Here is a 19,881-nt window from a genome sequence, read left to right on the forward strand (position 1 = left end):
TAATTTGCTTTTTACTGGCTATAGCCACTTATTTTTAAGTTAGGTAAATTACACATTGTACCCTATATGTTGGTTATTATATTAATTCAATGAGGCCATGAAAGCATAGTAAAAAGTTGACTTGGGGGGATCCCTGGGTGGTGCAGCGGTTTAGTGCCTGCCTTTGGCCCAGGGCGCGATCCTGGAGACCTGGAATCGAATCCCACGTCGGGCTCCCAGTGCATGGAGCCTGCTTCTCTCTCTGCCTATATCTCTGCCTCTCTCTCTCTCTCTCTCTGTGACTATCATAAATAAGTAAATATTAAAAAAAAAGATTTAAAAAAAAGTTGACTTGTATTTTGACTGAAATAATGAGTAACCAATATTTATTACATGGTTAGTATGACTGGTTTATAGAGAAAGAGACTTTTTCTTTCATGGCACTTATAATTTAGAATTGCATTAAATATATTTATTTCTAATTCTACTTCATTATGAAGTTGTAAGATCTGTGAGTGTATATAAAATATCTGCTCTGTTTAGCAGTGTATATCCTGTAGCTAGCACATTGCCTAACATAAACAGTTAACAATATTTGTTCAATAAAAAAAGTCCAAAAGCACACAAATACCCCCAAAGTGAGCCAGTACTTGTCAAGTTGGGAAAATTTCAAGATGACATCCCTATGTCATTGATGAAAATAGCAGATAACTGTCTTTAGTTTATTACCTATTACGTATGTATTATTAGATGCATAGGAATAAGGCTAAAGGAAGCTTTGCCTTCCTTTGCTTTAAAAATATTTTTAAGTAGCTTTCAAAGCCTGTTGTTTAATTGAGTGTTTTTTGAGAAATGCTAAAAGAGAATGTTGTTCAATGATTGACAAATGGCAGTAATATTTACTTATATACCTCAAATATTTCCTGCTGCCTATGAAAATTTGGTTCAAAAAATGAGCTTATATATAACACTTAAAAATATATTCTACATTTTTAAAAGTTCTATATGAGTCAACTATTCTTCATTCTATTTGTCACCAGAAAAGACGTTACAGGGATAAGAAAAGGAAAATGATTATATTAACTATTTTCTCTAAGAATTCAAGTTTGATATTATTTTTGAAGAAAAAAATAGATTCATTTGGCTCCTCCAAATATATTTGTTCATCCATATCATAATCATTTCAAAACAATAGTCATTTTAAAGTATTTGCCCTATTTTAGCTCAATTGACATTCTTCTCAACAGAATTACTATAAAGAAATATCATCAGACACAGCAGGTGAAAAAAGAATTGTTACAGTTCTTTTATCTTATTTCAAATATGACTGTTCTTGTAGTACTGAAGTGTCTCTTGCTGACACTATCCTTGGAATTAAGTCATAGTTTTTTAAAAAAATAATATTTACATTGATTCTAAAATTGAATATAAATTTAATGCCAACATTTGTGTGACTAGTCCCTTGTTAATTCTTTCTTAACCCTAAACCTGTCATTAAACATTGCAACTTTCTTTTAAATGTTTTATTATTGAACAAAGAATTTCTCATTGATCAAGCTCTAGTCGTTTTTCTCAGAGTCCTCTGTTCAACTAGTCCTCCACACTGGCTTATAAAAATTGCAGAATCTTAGTACAGAGAATTTCAGCTTCCACTCCCTTCCCCAACTGTACTCTTCCTACAACCCAAAAAGAGATCCCAACACTAGCATAGTTTCTAAATGCTCAGGACAGCCTTTCAAGTACGACTCCAGCTTGAGAAAGCTCTAAGCTGGTAGGAGAATTAACTGTTAATTCCAGCCAAAACCTGGTGATAGGCAGACAGGACCTCAAACCTCATCTTAGAACAGTTAATTTAGAAAACTTGTAATTATTAATATTTTTCTCTGCACATTGAAAATGTAAATCTTCTACCACCCAGAACTGTCTCCTCAATGACTTGAGAAATATTTTTGAAGTGCAAACATTCAAGAACATAACTCTCTCACTCTTGCTTCCTCCCAGCCCTGTGGGTGCTTCGTTCTGACTTGTACCACGGTCTCAGGTCAAAGATATGAGACATTCATTTCTTCTCCGGGATAAGCATCAATTAACAAACCCAGATGGCCGAGTAACATGGACCAACCCCCTTCCCACCCCTTGGTGCCTTTCCCTTAGTATATTCCAGCCTTCAAAATGCTTCTAGTCTTTTTTTTTTTTTTTTTTTTCAGTGAATTCAATTTCAGTTCACACTAAATATTCTTCTCTATTGCAATAACTAATCCTGAATAAAATCTATCCTTATCACTTTAACTAGTATTCAGCTTTGTTCATCTTTGACATACCCTTATAGCAAGGATTAACAGTTAACTCTATTCTTGAATGATTCAATATTTTTCTTGTTTCTTAAACAGCATATCCCTTTCCCCTTGAAATCATTTGAAAATCCCTCTGAGAAAATAATCTCTTCACTAGGCTTAAGAGACTTATTTTATTCAGTACTCCTTTTCTTTTTCTTTTTGTTTTTGCTTTATAGATCAGATTTTTTTGGAGAAAACAAAACAAGAAACACTTCACTACCCAAAGTGTAGGATTTTTCCATCTCAGGACATCTCCCAAGTATTAATTCTACAGATGACAAATCATTTTCATACAAGATAGTTTTGTACAAGTTTTACATGTATTGAGGAACAGGACATAAATCAATTCCTGTTTCCTCTTTAACAAGAGACAGGGTACAGGGAGGGAGCATCAAAAAAAAAAAAAAAAGCTTTTTTGAATACAACTATTTGGCAGGAGTAGACATGAAGAGGGCAAAACCTACATTTTATCATCTATAACAAATGGTTTAAAAAAAAACTATTTGACCTTGGGAATCTCTATCTAAAAAGCATTTCGTAGCTACTAGCCAATCCATGCCAATTATTTAAAGTTAATTCACTTGATATGTCTTTTATGTCCACTGGGTAAATGACTCATTATGCCCACTGCTGCAGCACTCATTAACCAATATCACTGCCTAGCTGTAGAGGATCTAACCTACAACTGATGGGCAAGGACCTTGAAAATAAGAGACCAAGATGCCATTTCTCTATAAATACCAATATTATCTGTAAGGATGCCACCTACTGGGCTATAGTACAAAGGTGTACATAAAAGCAGATAAGAAAAGGAGAACCATAGAAGGCAATTCAATCTTTTAACCAGTATTTGTTTTTGATTTTCGTTGCTCTAACTTTCCTTCAACTTCACCTCATAAAGGAGACAGATAGGACTTCAATATGCCATAGTACTGTAAGCAGGATAGAATTGTCTTTTTATCACCTCTGGTCTGTCCACACCTAGCTTTATTGTAACCTCTTTTACACCTGTAATCCTTTGAAATGTTTAAGCAAGTTTCCTAAGCTGATGAATATAGTGACTTGATAGTAAAGAGCAATTTTCATTCTTAACGTAGACAAAGAAATAAATTCAGAAGAAACTCTCTTTTATTTTACTAATCCAGAGAGCAGAGGATAGGAAAATAAGGCTGTGTTTTCATAACATTCTTTTAATTTTTCTTAATGATTGTATTTTGTCTCTTTGCCTTCATTTAACCTGAAGGTTGAGAAAAGGTGGGAAAGCACTAATTTCTTTCAATATCTGTAGTGCATCAGGCATTATTACCATGATTTCCTGATCAATATCATCATCTCCATTTTTGCTATGAGGAATCTGACATTTCAAGAAATTAAGTTACCTGCCTAGGTGATTTAATTGAAGTAACTGAAGAACAGAATTTAAGCCTGTCTAGATCTTGATTTTTCCTATATTTACACATTTTCAACTTTAAGAGTATTGATAGTTTCCTTCTCTAGTATTGCTCTTACAACCTTCATGAGCAATCCTCACACATTGTAATGCAAGAGATATTTCCATCTACCATCTACTCTATAAGAGAGAATAAGCTGGGAGAAAAAGAAGTAAATACAGATAAACTAAGTCTTTTACATTATATTTGTTGTTTAAATTTAGGATTTTTTTGGAGGGTGGTGAGTGAGGGGGTTAAGAATTTAGCATCACAGGGGCACCTTGGTGGCTCAGTTAGTTAAGAGTTCGACTCTGATTTTGGCTCAGGTCATGATCTCAGGGTCATGAGATCTAGCCCTGAATCAAGCTCTGTGCTGACTGGGGAGTCTGCTTGAGATTCTCTTTCCCTCTCTCTCTGCCCCTCTTCCTGCGTGCTTGCTCTCTCTCTGTCTCTCTCTCTGTCTCAGTCTCTCTAAAAATAAATATAAATAAATAAATAAATAAATAAATAAATAAATAAATAAAATTTAGCATCGCTGAATGAAGACTGCTGCATTTACTGTTTCAAGGTTATTATATAGAATCACAGACTCTTTGGAAGAAAGGACATTTATTATATAAATTTGAAACATGATAACAAGTTTTCTTTGGATCACTCAGTATTCTATTAATGCTCAATTCAGATCAAAATATGATAACTTTAGGCTTAAATGTAGTTGTCTTTTTCAGTTTCAATTAGGTAGCTTCATCATTTTGTAAAGTCATTTTCTCAGTCCCCAGTCACCTCATTATTGTTCTTATCATTCTGTAAACCCTTCTTCATTACTCTATTGCTGTCACCTTCAGTATTATCTAGAAAACATATTTTGAAAATCTCCTTGCTAAATGTCTGATATCCCCACAGAGAAGGAAATGCAATTTTCTTTATATGTTCTTGTTGGCATAAAAAGACAACTAGTCAAAAGTGATTTCAAAGCTCAAAAGCTATCAGATTTAAATCATCATTTTAACTAGATAAAGCATACCAAAGAAAGCTATTGTAAGAGGACTAACAACTTCAGACAAAATTATATAAACCTGAATAACTTTCAATTGGTTTCATTATTCATTATCTTTCTTTCCTCTTTCTTTTAATATTTTTATTGTAATGATTGGGATGGATGAGAAAATCCATTGAGTGGTATTAAATTCCATCCTGTAGGTCAGTAATAAGAAGGTTTTCTTGTTTTGAATGACTCACTGACAAAAAAAAATAATAATAATCATAATCAGTTTCACTGTAGCAATGGCATTAACCATCCAGAGATCTAAATGATGAGCACAATTATACAATTAAGTTAGATGGACATAGGCCAGCCTTTTCTGCTTTATTTTAGAATTTCTGATCATATTTTAAAAACTTTTAATAGGCTGGGGCACCTGTGTGGCTCAGCGGTTGAGCATCTGCCTATGGCATGATCCTAGAGTCCCGGGATAGAGTCCCACATCGGGCTCCCTGCATGAAGCCTGCTTCTCCCTCTGCCTATGTCTCTGCCTCTCTCTGGGTGTCTCTCATGAATAAATACATAAAATCTTAAAAAAAAAAAAACTTTTAATAGGCTTACCATCCCTGATAAATGGAGATAGGGTTCAATGCTAAATATTATATTTAAAGGAAATAAAAGGAAGGACTGTATGCTTCTATAAGCATCATCAAGTGGATTAAACGTTTTTAGTCTCCAGAGAGAAGCAAATCAGTGAAACATGAATTACCACAGAGCTCGCCTTCATCAGACCCATCGGGACAGTCCCTTCTTCCATTGCAGAGTTTCTCTGGCTGCAGGCAGGCTGAAGTGTCATTAGCACAAGGGTACTTGGGTGGTCCACATAAAAAACTGTCACAGTCATCTTCATCTGACTGATCCTCACAATCGATATCTCCATCACATATCCATGCTTTGTTGATGCATCTCCCTTAAGGAAAGAGAAACATTATCCATTTGATTGTTGTTATTAAGTCACTGTCATAATGAGTAGTCACTATGGTCTTCAGTCAGAGGCAGAACTATGGGCTATTAGAAAGAAATCTATTTGTTAATAGTTTGACAGTTTATATTCATGACAGCTTTTGCGTAGCTCTTGCTCTCCTTGTTAAAGGGATCTTAGTGTTAAAGTCTTAATATTTTCCCTGGTTTCAAGTTAATGTCTGGCCCTATTAAAAAATAGTATGTGACTAATTGAAAGTTCCATTACAATACTTTTAAAAACAAACTTTAAACAAACATCTGTATATAAGTCCCTTTCAGAGACCTAAATTCAAGTAAATGTTTTCAGTGTCTTTTGCAGCCTGAAATTTAAGCAAATGATTTATTTCACAGGAGAAAATGTCCTTCTGTTAACATTTGTAACCTCAACACAAACTCTTCCTCACACCTAGACATGTATATTCTCACTCATAAAATAATAAAAAAAACGTTATTGAACATTTTGGTAGCTAAGGTACATACAGACAGAAGTTATGAAAATATGTTTTGTTTATTGACTTTGAAAGCAAAAAAAAAAAAGATTATTATTAAGCCAGCAGTTTTCAAAAGTAATAATGTGAAATGCAGAGAAAGCAACAGCCACTGTCTATACCAATCTTTTTTCTACTCTAAATTCTCCCCCCATTCCAGAATGGTTACCTTTTCTTATAATTAATTATCTTTCTGGATTATGCAATGTTGAGGTGTAATATGAATAAAAAATGACCCAAAGATAAATACTAGTTATTAGCTGACTATTTACCAACAACTCATAAAATGACTAGGACAAATGAAAGGGAAATGAAAAATATTAGATTGTATAGGTCAAAGAGTCTTTATATATTCAGATGTCTGCTTCAAATTTAAAGGCTTCTATATTTTAAAGTAACTAAAATATTGGTGAAAGGATGTTTCATTTGCAGAAATATATAAATTATTTTCCACAGTACTAAGTCAAATGAGAAAAAAAAGCACAAATGATCAGTTTCATAGTTAATATAAAAACATGTCATAACCAACATTAATTATTGATGAAAATACTCTTAAAATAAGAAATGATGGATACTTAACTGGTCGATTTGATATAATTGGGGAAAGATTATAAATTTCTGCCTTTACATCATAAATAAAACTAATAATGTTATTATTTATATTGTTCTGGAAATACTATCTAATATAATTAGATAATAGAAATAAATGAAGTATAAAATTAGAAGAGTATCATGTGCAGCTAATATAATCATATAATCATAAAATCAATAAAAACTAATTAAGAACTGTAAGAAACTAAGATTTAAAAAAATAGATTGCTAGTTTCAAAAATCATGTAAAAATTCACAGATTTTATATCTAAAGAGAGACTATAGTAGAAGGTAGATTTAAAAATCTACCATAAAACAAAGTATTTGGGTTAAACTACAAAGAATTATATAGAATTTGTACAAAGAAAATTTATAAATCTACAAACTCAGATGATGTCTTGGATATAGTTTAATCTTTTTATCACTGAAAAATATTTTTCCTCAAATTAATCCCAATAAAATGGTAACAATATTATTGCAATCTTATAAGCTTATCTTAAATTTGAGAAGATAAAAGCGCAAAAATCATTTGGAGTCTTCAAAAAATAGAAGAAAATTGATGAATAGGAACTGTAAATGTCAAACCTTCAGAAGGTTTTAAAACTAACAGTAGTCAAAATATTTTTAACAGAATATCAAACATATCAACATTTAAATAGGATCGAGACATCAGATATTCATCTACCTAGCATATGGTTTTAATATACAAACATTGTTCAAAATAATAAAGATAATGGAATTACAAAATTGATGATGTTAGGAACATTGCTTCGCCACCTAGAGAAAATAAAAAGCCAAATATAAATCCTTACAGTAAAATATATTCTAAGTAAATCAAAAAAATAATACTTTTTAAAAAGCAATGATAAATACACACACATTCTAGAATAAAATAAAACAACAAAAACTTGAAATGTTCATTACACAGATCCAGAAAACATAAAGGATAAATTGATAAACTTAATTTCACAAATACTTTTGATTCCACATTGCAACAATATAACCCATCTATAAATTCAATACAAATTTGGTAAACCAGAAAAGTTTTTATTATATTTTAAAAAAGGTATTTTTTTAACATGTAAAAGGGCTCTCACAAAAAAATAAAGATCAATAAACCCATACAAGTGTAAGATTCACAATGAATCAATGACTTACAAAAATGATCAAAAATATCTTCTAATAAAAAAGTAATCTGAAACAGCAATTTAATACCATTTTTTCCTCTATCAAATTGGTTTAGATTTTTTTTAAAAAATGGATAATGCAAAGATAGATTTGACAAGGGTGTAAGTAACATCTCCAATGTTGAAAGGGCTGTAAATTGGAAATATCTATCTACCAGGCCATGTTACAAAATCTAGAGAAAAAAATGCATCAATTCTGCATCAGAGTAATTCTAATTTTAGATTTTTTTTTTCATTAACAGGTTTGCTCAAATGCACAAGGATGCATTACAAAGACATGTGTTGCTGCTTCATATAAATTAGCAAAAGACTGATAACAGCTTAAATCATTATTGCAAGACTGGTGATATCAATTACAATGTATCCATGTACTTTATTATACACTGGAGTGAAAAAGAATGAAATAATTCTTCACAAGATAACACAATCTCCAGAACTTAGCAACAAAAAAGGTACAAAACCAAGTGCATGGTAGGTTTTCATATATGTTAGAAGATATTTATGTATTTACCATTATCTAGAACTATAATTCCATACACATCAATATAAACATATGGACAAGTTTATCACTACATGAATTCCTTCTGGGAGGCTAGAACAAAAATAGCTAACAGTGATTGCCTCTGGTAAGGAAGACTTGAGGTTCTGGAAAACTAGAGTAGGAGAGGAGAATTTTTATTGATCATTTTGTGCTATTTATTTTCCTTCTACCATATTTCTGTATGACCCCCCAAATGCTCATTTTAAAAGTGATGATGATGATGAAATGTATACACATGTGCATCAAGTTTGATGGTTTCTACAGATGAATTATGAAAAATTCTCTGTTGAGGTGTGACTTATTTATCCCTAGGAACTTTAGGAAATATAAGAAAGTACTAAAACCCATTCCTTGTCACCAAAGAGTTTATATAATATAGTTAGCAAGACAAAGCCAATGCATAACATATAATTTTAGTCTAAAATATGGCATTCTGTACTTAAGTAATAAATCATAAGGGATCATCTACAAATACAGTAGAATGAGAGTTTAAGAGTAATATAATAATTTATATTTTTAGTTTGGTAAATCAAGGTGCAATTTCTCTTTCTTTCTTCTTTCTTTCTTTCTTTCTTTCTTTCTTTCTTTCTTTCTTTCTTTCTTCTTTCTTTCTTTCTTTCTTTCTTTCTTTCTTTCTTTCTTTCTTTCCTTCCTTCCTTCCTTCCTTCCTTCCTTCCTTCCTTCCTTCCTTCCTTTCTTTCTTTCTTTCTTTCTTTCTTTCTTTCTTTCTTTCTTCTTCTTTCTTTCTTTTTTTTCTTCTTTTTTTACTAATCCACCATGACATTCTTAATCACTGACTCCAGGATAACCATAGAATTGTTTCAACAAACCTGTCCATAAACCACTATCAATCTTTTAGAGTCAGAACAGCAGTAAAACCTATTTGCTATCCCTAACCTAAATGCTGCCTTGAAAAGGTAAAGGAAAATCGTATTCAAATGACTAGTAATTTTAACTCAGATTATGTTACCAGAGATACCAAGTATCTTAGATGAGATTTACAAGTTTAAATAGTTCTCCCCTGTCTCTGATATTGCAGGGGATGCTTGAAATGCATCTTGTTTGGTTTTAATCCTTACAAAAATGTAGATTAAGAGGGCATACCAGGTATGAGTTTAAATTTCTTTTTTTTTTAATTTTTTATTTATTTATGATAGTCACACAGAGAGAGAGAGAGAGAGAGAGAGAGAGAGAGGCAGAGACACAGGCAGAGGGAGAAGCAGACTCCATGCACCAGGAGCCCGATATGGGATTTGATCCCGGTCTCCAGGATCGCGCCCTGGGCCAAAGGCAGGCGCTAAACCACTGCGCCACCCAGGGATCCCTGAGTTTAAATTTCTAATTCATGATCATTAATTGGGGAAAACCTAAAAGCAAATGACTTTAGTAAGTATGCTTAAAGACTGTTGATTTTTACTTGATTCATATTAAGACAAATCCTTACATAGTCAAATAATTGGATATAATATCTTGAAATAATGAATACTACAGATTTCCTTAAGTTCTCTCCTTTATATATCAGAAACTTGAGTCTTAGAGAAAATTTGTATTATGAAAATTAAATACAGATTAATAGCATTGAAATGTGTTTTAGAAAATATAAATATCCAATATCTAAAAAAACCCCAAAATTTTTAAAATAATTTTTAAATGTTCACATTTAAGTTCAAATAACCAAGTCAATTACTCTGTCTTTACTAATTATACTTTAAAACTATGTGCTGAAAATATTATTAGGTGTTTATTATCAAGTTAAGTTTTACATAATCTTTTCCGATCTATTTAAAATGATATTTTCTATTCATAACTATGTGTGCAAGAATATTACAGAAACTGCAGTTTTTCCCTTTGGGCAATGAGAATAAGAATGGCCAAGTAAAAAGCAGCAACAACAACAAATAATAATCAGTATGTTGGTATGTATCATGACAACTAGTGAAATCACACTCATGCAAACATAAACACACCTACACACAAACACACCAAGGACATTATAAGGGCTATTTTTATTTCTGTTATCTTGAAATTTATAGTTTAGGATAAAGTCAGTACAAAGTCAACAGCTATAGGGAAACTTTCTGGAGTCATTAGACACTGTACTGCTTTTCAAGAATAAATTTATATGATCGATTCTAGAGTTTCTTTCTCTGTTAAACTATTTTGGCCATTTTAAAAAATAGATTTATCATTTTGTAAACTGCCGGACTCATTTTTATCTTAATAAAAGACATCATATGTTATAACAGAATAACTTTGGTTCTGGGATGTGATTCACAGTAAATATTAATATGGGTATGGATGTGTCTGGTGGCTCAGTTGGCTGAGCATCCAATTCTTGATTGGCTTTGGTCCTGAGCTCAAGATCCTGGGATCTAGCCCACAGTCAGGGTCTGTGTTCAGTGGGAACTCTGCTTGAGGATTTCTCTCCCTCTCTCCCTCATTCACTCATACTTACTCTCTCAAATAAATAAATAAATCTTAAAAAAATAAAGAATATGAGCATGAAGAGAAGTTAATCTTTGAGGAAATCCAAATGGATTTACTCAATATAAGCATAATGTCTTTTTAAATTGCGGTATTTTAAAAAATATTTACACCATTAACCTTTAATACTGCATACATATTTCTTTCTCTAACAATGTTGACTTCAATTCAATTCAGCAATTATTTATTGAGTATAATGTGTTTGCTTAGCTACTGAAGAATGTAGAAAAATGGAAAAAACAAATCCCTGACCTTGTGCAGCAATAAGTCTAGTAATCACAAATGTTCTACATTGAACATGTATACTTATATATGAATAAAATAAAAGCCATATAATGATCACAGAGTGCTATGGCATTTCAGAAAGGTGGAAAATATATATAATGGGAAGGCTGAGAACAAGATTTACTGAGATATTATTTGGAAAGGGTTTTTTTTTTTTTTTTTTCGGTTTGTTTTAAAGATTTTATTTATTTATTTATTCATGAAAGACACAGAGAGAGAGAGGCAGAGACACAGGCAGAGGGAAAAACAGGCTCCATGCAGGGAGCCTGGTGTGGGACTCGATCCTGGGTCTCCAGGATCACGCCCTCAGCCAAAGGCAGGCACTAAACTGCTGAGCCACCCAGGGATCCCTGGAAAGGGGTTTTGAAGGGTGCCAGTGAATACTACTTATGGAAACAGAAAAAAAAATCATATAGACAGCCGACTAAAGAATATAGTCATTATATTCAAATATATACCAACTAAGAAACAAAAGGCAAGTAAAACAGAAAAAAGAGAGGTAATTTAATAGCATGGTGATTGTTCTTATTACTCAACAAGAATGTGTCAGGGCATAGATGTTTGAAGTAAATTAACTCCCATTTGGTCTTCCTCCATTTCTGAATGAGTTCACAATAAAATTCTGTTTTGCATATGTATTCTTTATTTTATGCTAAACATTATTTTCCTAATAGCATAGCTATATGTACAAATTTTCATCAGAACTGTATACACAGAACCATGTATACTGAGTTTAAGGGGTGATTTTCAATGGCTATTTGAACACATGGGATTTTAGTGTTACTTGCTGAATCTAATCCACACATAACATAAAAAAACTCCTAAGTAAAGTCATAAACAGTCAGGAAAGGGTGGGACTTGCTCCAGAAGCAATAATAAGGCAGTTTGGAGTCACAGTTCAGGAAATGTTGACTGCTAATTTATGAGGTGTCTCTTCATCTTAAACAATGGAGAACCATTGAAAGATTTTGAGTAAGTATGATCTCAGGTCACAGTTTATGAGGTAATAGGGAGCTTAAGCTGTGTGTAGAATGGATTGAAGCCAATTACTGTCAGAGGAAAACACAGTAGGCCACACAGTGGTCTGAAGGACAGATAATACAGATTTACCATATGCTATGATATGTGAGTGGAAAGAATGGAATGGGTGATGGTAGAGAAATTATAGACAGAGCATCAGTAGGACCTGAAAATATGAAGACAAGTCAGAATGTCAAAATCCACTTTCTGCTTTAAACTTAAATGTGTAGAGGATTGAAGATGTTTCTAACAGAAATAGAGAATGTGAAAAAAAATTCTACCTTCAGAGAAAAAGTGGAATGTTCAGCATAGCAGTGGAAGAAATTAGTTTGAAGTATGAGGTGAAATTCAGTGATGGGAATTTGGAAAACATTTGGCTGGGAAATGATGGTTGAAATGTTGGGAATAGAAGAAATTACTATGGATACCTTACATGAAGATGAGAAGGAGCAAAAGAAGGAAATTAAAAGAATCGTCTACAAGAAGGAAAGAAAGAAGGAAAGAAAGAAAGAAAGAAAGAAAGAAAGAAAGAAAGAAAGAAAGAAAGAAAGAAAGAAAGAAAAAGAAAGAAAGAAAAACGTCTACACAATGTCTGAAACATTATGCATTCAACAAATATTTCTTTTTACCTTAAATATAAGGGGCAAGCAAGGAAAAGTGAAATTAAAAAATCTAAAAGATAAGTGAATAGAGGACAATCCAGTATGAGAGTTCACAAGAAAAGATTTCAAATAGAGGATATGTGTTGCAGAGAAAGGCCAAATCTTACAAGAAAAAGTCAAAATGCAGGATTAGTTATCATTCATCAAGCTCATACTGTATTTTAGACACTATGTTCTATTTATGATGATGATGACGATGATGATGATGATGATGATGATGATGATATCATTGTCCGCATCATCATTATCTCTATTTTATAGATTTGAAAACCAAAATTTAGGTTTGGTAATTTATCTGAACTCACATAATTACTGAATGGCAGAGCAGGACTCAAGACAGAAGAGGAGGGACTGTGAAATCATCTCTGGTGACAACTGAGACAGCAAATTCCCTCAAAGGTAGAGATAAAGTAGAGAAAAGGTGAAGGAATGAATGAGTGAGAGGAAAGATTTCTAGGTGCGCTACACAACGTTATTTGATGAAAGGACAACAGACAAATTTAATAAAATCAAATAAATATATTTGATGTTATTGGGCTAGATATTTTATAGAGAGGAAGAAAAATTAATGTGGAGAAAAAAATTGAAAACATAAGCAAGAAAATTGACTAAGGTCCCATAGGAAGTAAGAGGTCATAGGATCAGTATCTAAAGAAAAGCCCTTCTGGGCAAAATACTTTCTTCAGATACAGTATTGAAGAGAAAAGAAATAGTATACAGCAAATGTTTAAAACTGCTTCTGGGAGAAATCAAAACAGAAATATATAAGGCTCAGAAGCAATATGCTAAGTGTTTTATTAGTGTTACGACACATAGACAATGGAGAACTCATCACATTATTTTCATCAGAAATAAGTAAAACTATTCCATAGGGTTGGTTATAGGCAAGGGAGAAAAAGTGCTGTATTTAGAAATTCTTCATATACAATTCATCATATAATTCCAACAAAATCACTATTCCACTGTAGGAAATCTTTGGGTCTAATTATTCCAGATTGCTTTTAAACAATGATTAAATTCACCATTTCACTTTGTATTTACTGATACAACAATGGGGAAGGAAATAAAACAATGTAATCATAAGAAAGAGTAACACTTTGCCATTCACAGAAGCCCACAGAAGATTTTCATTACACAGGGGATCAGCACAAAGCAAGTTATTTGTGAAGCCAATCAGAGTTAAATCCCCATGTGTGCGAGTTAGTTTTGTTACATTCTTTTGCTAAAGAGCATTTAATCCTTAACTCTTAACCTTATCCTGTGACCTGACTTCAAAATGTTTATTGATTTGCCAATGGAATCTGGAGTGAAAGTTATATGGGTCAGCCCCCATATCTCATCACTCTCAGAAAAACATTCATAAGAGAAGACTGTACAAGTATGACACCGTCTCACTCTTTTTCCCCTATTCACAAACACTGATAACAAATTCTTGTGAATTCTCTAGAAATATATTTTTATTATGAAAAACACCTTTATAAAAAAGTATCACATACTATGCCCCCTATTGTTTTCCCTTACTTTCTACTCAAAACTTAATCACAGGAAATGTCCATGTCCAAGTATAACAGTGATTTCCAATCTTTAAATTTGCTGCTAGGTATTCCACTGTATGGATATACCATTTCATGTTCAAATCTAGAGCCCTATCTTGGCCTATGTAGATTGTTCATAACACTTAACTATTAAAAACAACTTAGCAATGAATAGCAATATCGAAGATGTTCAACATCATATGCCATTAAGGAAATACAAATTAAAACAACCATGAGATATCACCTTACACCTATTAGAATGATGAGAAACCAAAACACTGATACACCAAATGCTGGGGAGGGTATGGAGCAACAGGAACTCCTCATTCATTGCTGGTGGGGACGGCAGTTTCTTACAAAGTTAAACATATTTTTGCCATATGATCCAGCAATTGTGCTCTATGGTATTTACTCAAATGAATTAAAAATTTGTGTCTGCACAAAAACCTATACACAGATGTTTCTAGTAAATGTTTACATCATAACAGCCAAAACTTGGAAGCAACCAAGATATCTTTCAGTAGATAAATGGATTAAAAAAAAAATGTGGTACTTCCAGACAATGGGATACTATTCATGGATGGAAAAAAAAAAAAATAGAGCTGTTAGGCCATGAAAAGACATGGAGGGAAATTAAGTGTATATTAAGTGAAAGAAGAAGCCAGTCTGAAAAGGTTACATGCTAATGATTCCAACTATATCAATCTAGAAATGGCAAAACTACAGAGACAATAAAAACATCAGTGGTTGCCAGGGGCTGGAGGGAAAGGGCACAGCACAGAGAGCAGAACACAGCGGGGTTTTAGGACAGTGAAACCACTCTGTATGATAAGGTGGTGGCACATGGCACATCGTTGCACATTCACCCAAATCCATACTTTGTACAACACCAGAAGTAGGTCCTAATATAAATTACGGACTTTGGGTGCTAATGATGTGTCAAAGTAGGAATACAAGTTCAACAATTTTAATAAGTCATTCTGTTGCAGGAGGCTGTTAGTAAAGGAAGCTGTGTGTATAGGGGTAACGGGGAATTTAGGAACTCTGACTTTCCTCTCATTTTTACTGTGAACCTCAAAGTGTTCTAAAAATTAAGTCTACTAAAAAAAAGCTTTCACAGAAATTTAATTGTGCAGTATATCCCATGTCATTCATCTCTAATTATTTTAATATATATATATATATATATATTAGGATTTATTTAGAAGGCCATGAATTTGAAAACTAAAATCATACTTCAAAATAATCATCAGATTAATAAAGAAATCCTAATCATTTTTTTAAGATTTATTTATTTGTTTATTTATTTGGGAGCCAGAGAGAGAGCAGGAGTGGGGGGTGGGGGTGGGCAAAGGAAGAAAGAGAAGGAGGAGACTCCTCACTGAGCAGGGAGCCTGACCCAGGGGCCTGACCCTGGGATCATGACCCAAGCCAAAGGCAGACACTTCACTGACTGAGCTTCCCAGGTGCTCCAGCCTTCTAATCTTCTTGATGTTGAATTCTAATTTGACTTTTGTTTATGGAGAATGCTTTCTGTACATTGTCAACTATTTGGGGTAGAAGTAAAGGTATCTGTATACTTATTAACAAGTTTACTAAATGCATTATTCAAATCTTAAAAAATATATATAACTTAAATGAATATCTTTATAGGTATCACTCCTCCAATGCATTAAGTATATTTGTAGAATAAGGTCTTAGAGGTGGAATTGTGAAAGTATATTCAGATTTTAAACATAGATACATATTGTCAAATGACTTTCCTTATAATTTCATTAATATTCCTGTCATCAGTGTCTGCTTCATCTACTCTTACTAACACTGGATACTATTGGTTTTGTTAATAATCACCAGTCAGATTCTGAAAAAAAAAAATACAATCTCATTAAAGATTTGACTTTCTGTAATGGGTGAAGGTGATTGTCTTTTCACTTATTTAGTAGTGTTTTGTATTTCTTTTTCTGTGAACTTTGCCCCTTTTTTATATGGGTAGTTGGTCTTTTAAAAATGATATCAAGGAGGGACATCTGGGTGGCTCCATGGTGAGCATCTGCCTTTGGCTCAGGTCATGATTCTGGGGTCCTGGGACCAAGTCCCACATCAGACTTCCTGTGGGGAGCCAGCTTCTCCCTCTGCCTATGTCTATGCCTCTCTCTTTGTGTCTCTAATGAATGAATAAATAAATAAAATATTTTAAAAAATGATACCAAAGACATTATGTATCAGAGTATATAATTATTTATGATCTGTGTTGCAAATATTTCCCCTATTTATTCTATATTAACTGCATTCTTCTCTTTGGGACCATTTTTGCTTTTAAAGAGAGGAGGGCTTTTTTTTTTTTTCCATAGAGAATTATTCATTGAAAACTTGTTGGATTTGCTCATGCTTTGTCTAGAATGATGGTAGTAACGGTCATCAGACCAAGTTTATAATCTTTGTGTGTATGGGAGGTACTAACTTTGGGGAATTATAAAGCCAATACTATGTTGCTTAAAAGAATAACTTAAAAGTTTTTATTCCTTTTGAATACTCCAAAGGAGATGAAACAGCATTGTAACAATGTTCCTTAAATATTGGTAGAATTTTTCAGCTGGACTTGGAGCTTTTGAAAAAAAAAATGATGAGAGGGGACAGATATTGATTTTTTCCCTATTGTTATAAAATAAATTACCAGCACTTTCCCTTCTAGAATAAATTTTGAAATGCATATTTTTAATACATGAATTTACTAATACAGGGTTTAAAATTCATTTCTGTGACACAGTATATTTCTTTAATTTATATCATTTGTTAGCATCTCCAATTATTTTCCCATTCTCATTTATGTACTGGATTTTCAATGGGTTTTCTTTATTAGGTCAGATAATGTATTAGCAATTTTGGTTATTCTTCCAAAAACCTAATTCTTGAATTTTCAAATTATGCTATGTTTCTTTCTCTTTTCTATATTTAAAAATTAATCTGGTTATCTGTTTTCCTTTGGTTTGTTTTGTTATGTCTTAACTTTTAAGTTAGATGTTACACTGGTAAGGATAAGATGAGCTACACCAATCAACTAAAATCTATATATATGCTCTTTAGATTCATAATTTAAAAGGTCACTGAGACAGGAGAAAAAGAGCAGGAGTATGCTAATTTTCTACATTAAGTGCCTCAGCATGGAAGTGATATAGTCCATTGGCTACAAATAGTCACCTGGCCTCAATCTAACTGCAAGAGAGTTGAGAAATACAGCAAAGCATAAAGAGAATTGGTGAATACTGTCTCTCCTACATATTGTATTTTTTTTAAGATTTTATTTATGTATTCATGAGAGACACAGAAAGAGGGAGAGAAGCGAGACACAGGCAGAGGGAGAAGCAGGCTCCATACAAGGAGCCCAATGTGGGATTTGATCCCGGGACTCCAGGATCATGCCCTGGGCCAAAGGCAGGCGCTAAACCGCTGAGCCACCCAGTGATCCCTCTCCTACATATTGTTAAAAAATATTTTAATTAAAAAAACATAAATGTAAATAAGGTATCTCAAAAGTCTTAGAGCAGTCTTAACCTTTAATAAATAAAAAAATATTGTTACAAGCATAAATATTTGAAAATTTATATGAATTTATTAAACTTTTGTGAATTGACTTTAATTAGATGTAATTTTGTAAATCTAGAAAACAACATTTTAACATTATTACTTTTTTTGTTTTAGCTCCACTGGTTGAAGATGGGAAACTATTAGAAACCACTAGAAACAAAATTAAACATTCAAGATTCACAAAACTATATGTTAAATATAAATAATTAAAGTTTCAGATGATTTCTTCGGTGATTTTATAGCATCTATACTTTTGAAGTTGTTAGAGGTTAAAGAATCACTAAGAGTTTCAGACACTGCATACAAATGTCCAAAATTATGAAATTTTCTTTTGAGCAATGCTTTAGTTATATTCCATATGTTCTTATATAAACAAATCTTTATTTTGTAAAAGTTCTACAATCTCATTTTGAAACTCCATTGAATTAAGATAATGAGTGCTTTCATTATTAAAGTTCCAAATTCAAGAGTGGTTTACTCTTCATAATTATTAGATTTATTATGCTATGATCAGGAAATTTTGTCTGCATCATTTCTACTTCTTGGGACTTAACTGATGTTATTTATGACAATAAATGCTCATTAAAAACAAATCTCGCTGGAGCCGTGTAAAAAAAGGTTCATTTTTTTTGTTTGTTTTTACTTCTAAGAATAGAATTACATTTTTTATATATAAATATATATAACTATATTTAGATCTTCTCCATTCTTGCTTAGTTTTCTTCAATTTCCTTTTTAATAGGCTAGAATAAGTGAGTAGAATTTCTTGCTTCTAAAATGGTTTTCTTATTGTGGTTTCTGTAATTTTTGCTATCCATAGTATATTATTTAATGTAAGATATTTAGACTGCAAAACCTTTATTTGAAGATTGCATTTTTATCATTTGATTTTGTTTGGTTGGTTTTGTTGTTGTTGTTCATCTCAGTAATATTTTACTTTGGTCCCTAAACTTATCTCTCTCGTTTTCTCATTAAATCTTATTTTCTGATTGCCTTAATAATTTTCTTAGTGAGGATTAATGTGGAAAAATGCCTTGTGATTTATATGATTAAATTATCTGGAGTAATATTTTACCTGGATATAGAATATTAGCCTGAATGTGTTTTTCCCTCAGCTTCTTATTACTCCATTTTCTTGGGCATTTCTTAATATCTTCTTAGATAATCTGATTTTCTTTCTGGTAGTTTCAGTATCTGATGATCTGCAATTTCAAAATGACTTAAGAAGTTTGGGTTAATCTCATTAATTTTACCCAAAAGACTGAATGCATTTCTTTATGGGAATTCATGTTCTTCAATTTAGGGAAAACTTAGTTATTCTGCATGTGTGTGTATGTGTGCGTGTGCATGTGTGTGTGTGTGTGTATTAATACCTTTATTCTCTTATGGAGTTTCTTTAAGTATCTGTTTTAGCCTTCCAACATAGATCTCAACTGCTCTTTTTTTTTTTCTCTCTCTCTTTTTCTGTGATGTTCCTGAGTTACCTGCATGTTATTGCTCAATTTGTTTTCTCTGTGTCCAGCCTAGAGTTTATTTAAAGTTCCATGGTGGTGTATTTCATTCCTAAGTATAATAGGTATCACTTTCTATCATTTTCCACTATTTTCTGTTACAATTATTTTGCTTATCATGTTTATATCAATATATCATAGACCTTCTGTGTATATATATATATATATATATATATATATATATATTCTTGTTCAATTTAGGGATATTATTTTCCATTTTTTTTCTCTTCGAGGATCTCAGA

At 32.3% G+C, this 19,881-nt stretch overlaps 1 protein-coding gene across 1 annotated transcript in view; it reads right to left on the reverse strand.

Annotated features, from left to right (window-relative positions):
* Window positions 1-19,881, reverse strand: part of LRP1B (LDL receptor related protein 1B) — a 1,837,374-nt gene that overhangs the window by 629,406 nt on the left and 1,188,087 nt on the right. Inside the window, exon 22 of the mRNA XM_049097407.1 lies at window positions 5,497-5,697. Within this exon, the coding sequence (XP_048953364.1) occupies window positions 5,497-5,697 (201 nt within the window). The remainder of the gene's footprint in view (window positions 1-5,496; window positions 5,698-19,881) is intronic.

Source organism: Canis lupus, chromosome 19 (assembly GCF_003254725.2).
Source record: "Canis lupus dingo isolate Sandy chromosome 19, ASM325472v2, whole genome shotgun sequence".
Lineage (NCBI taxonomy): Eukaryota > Metazoa > Chordata > Mammalia > Carnivora > Canidae > Canis > Canis lupus.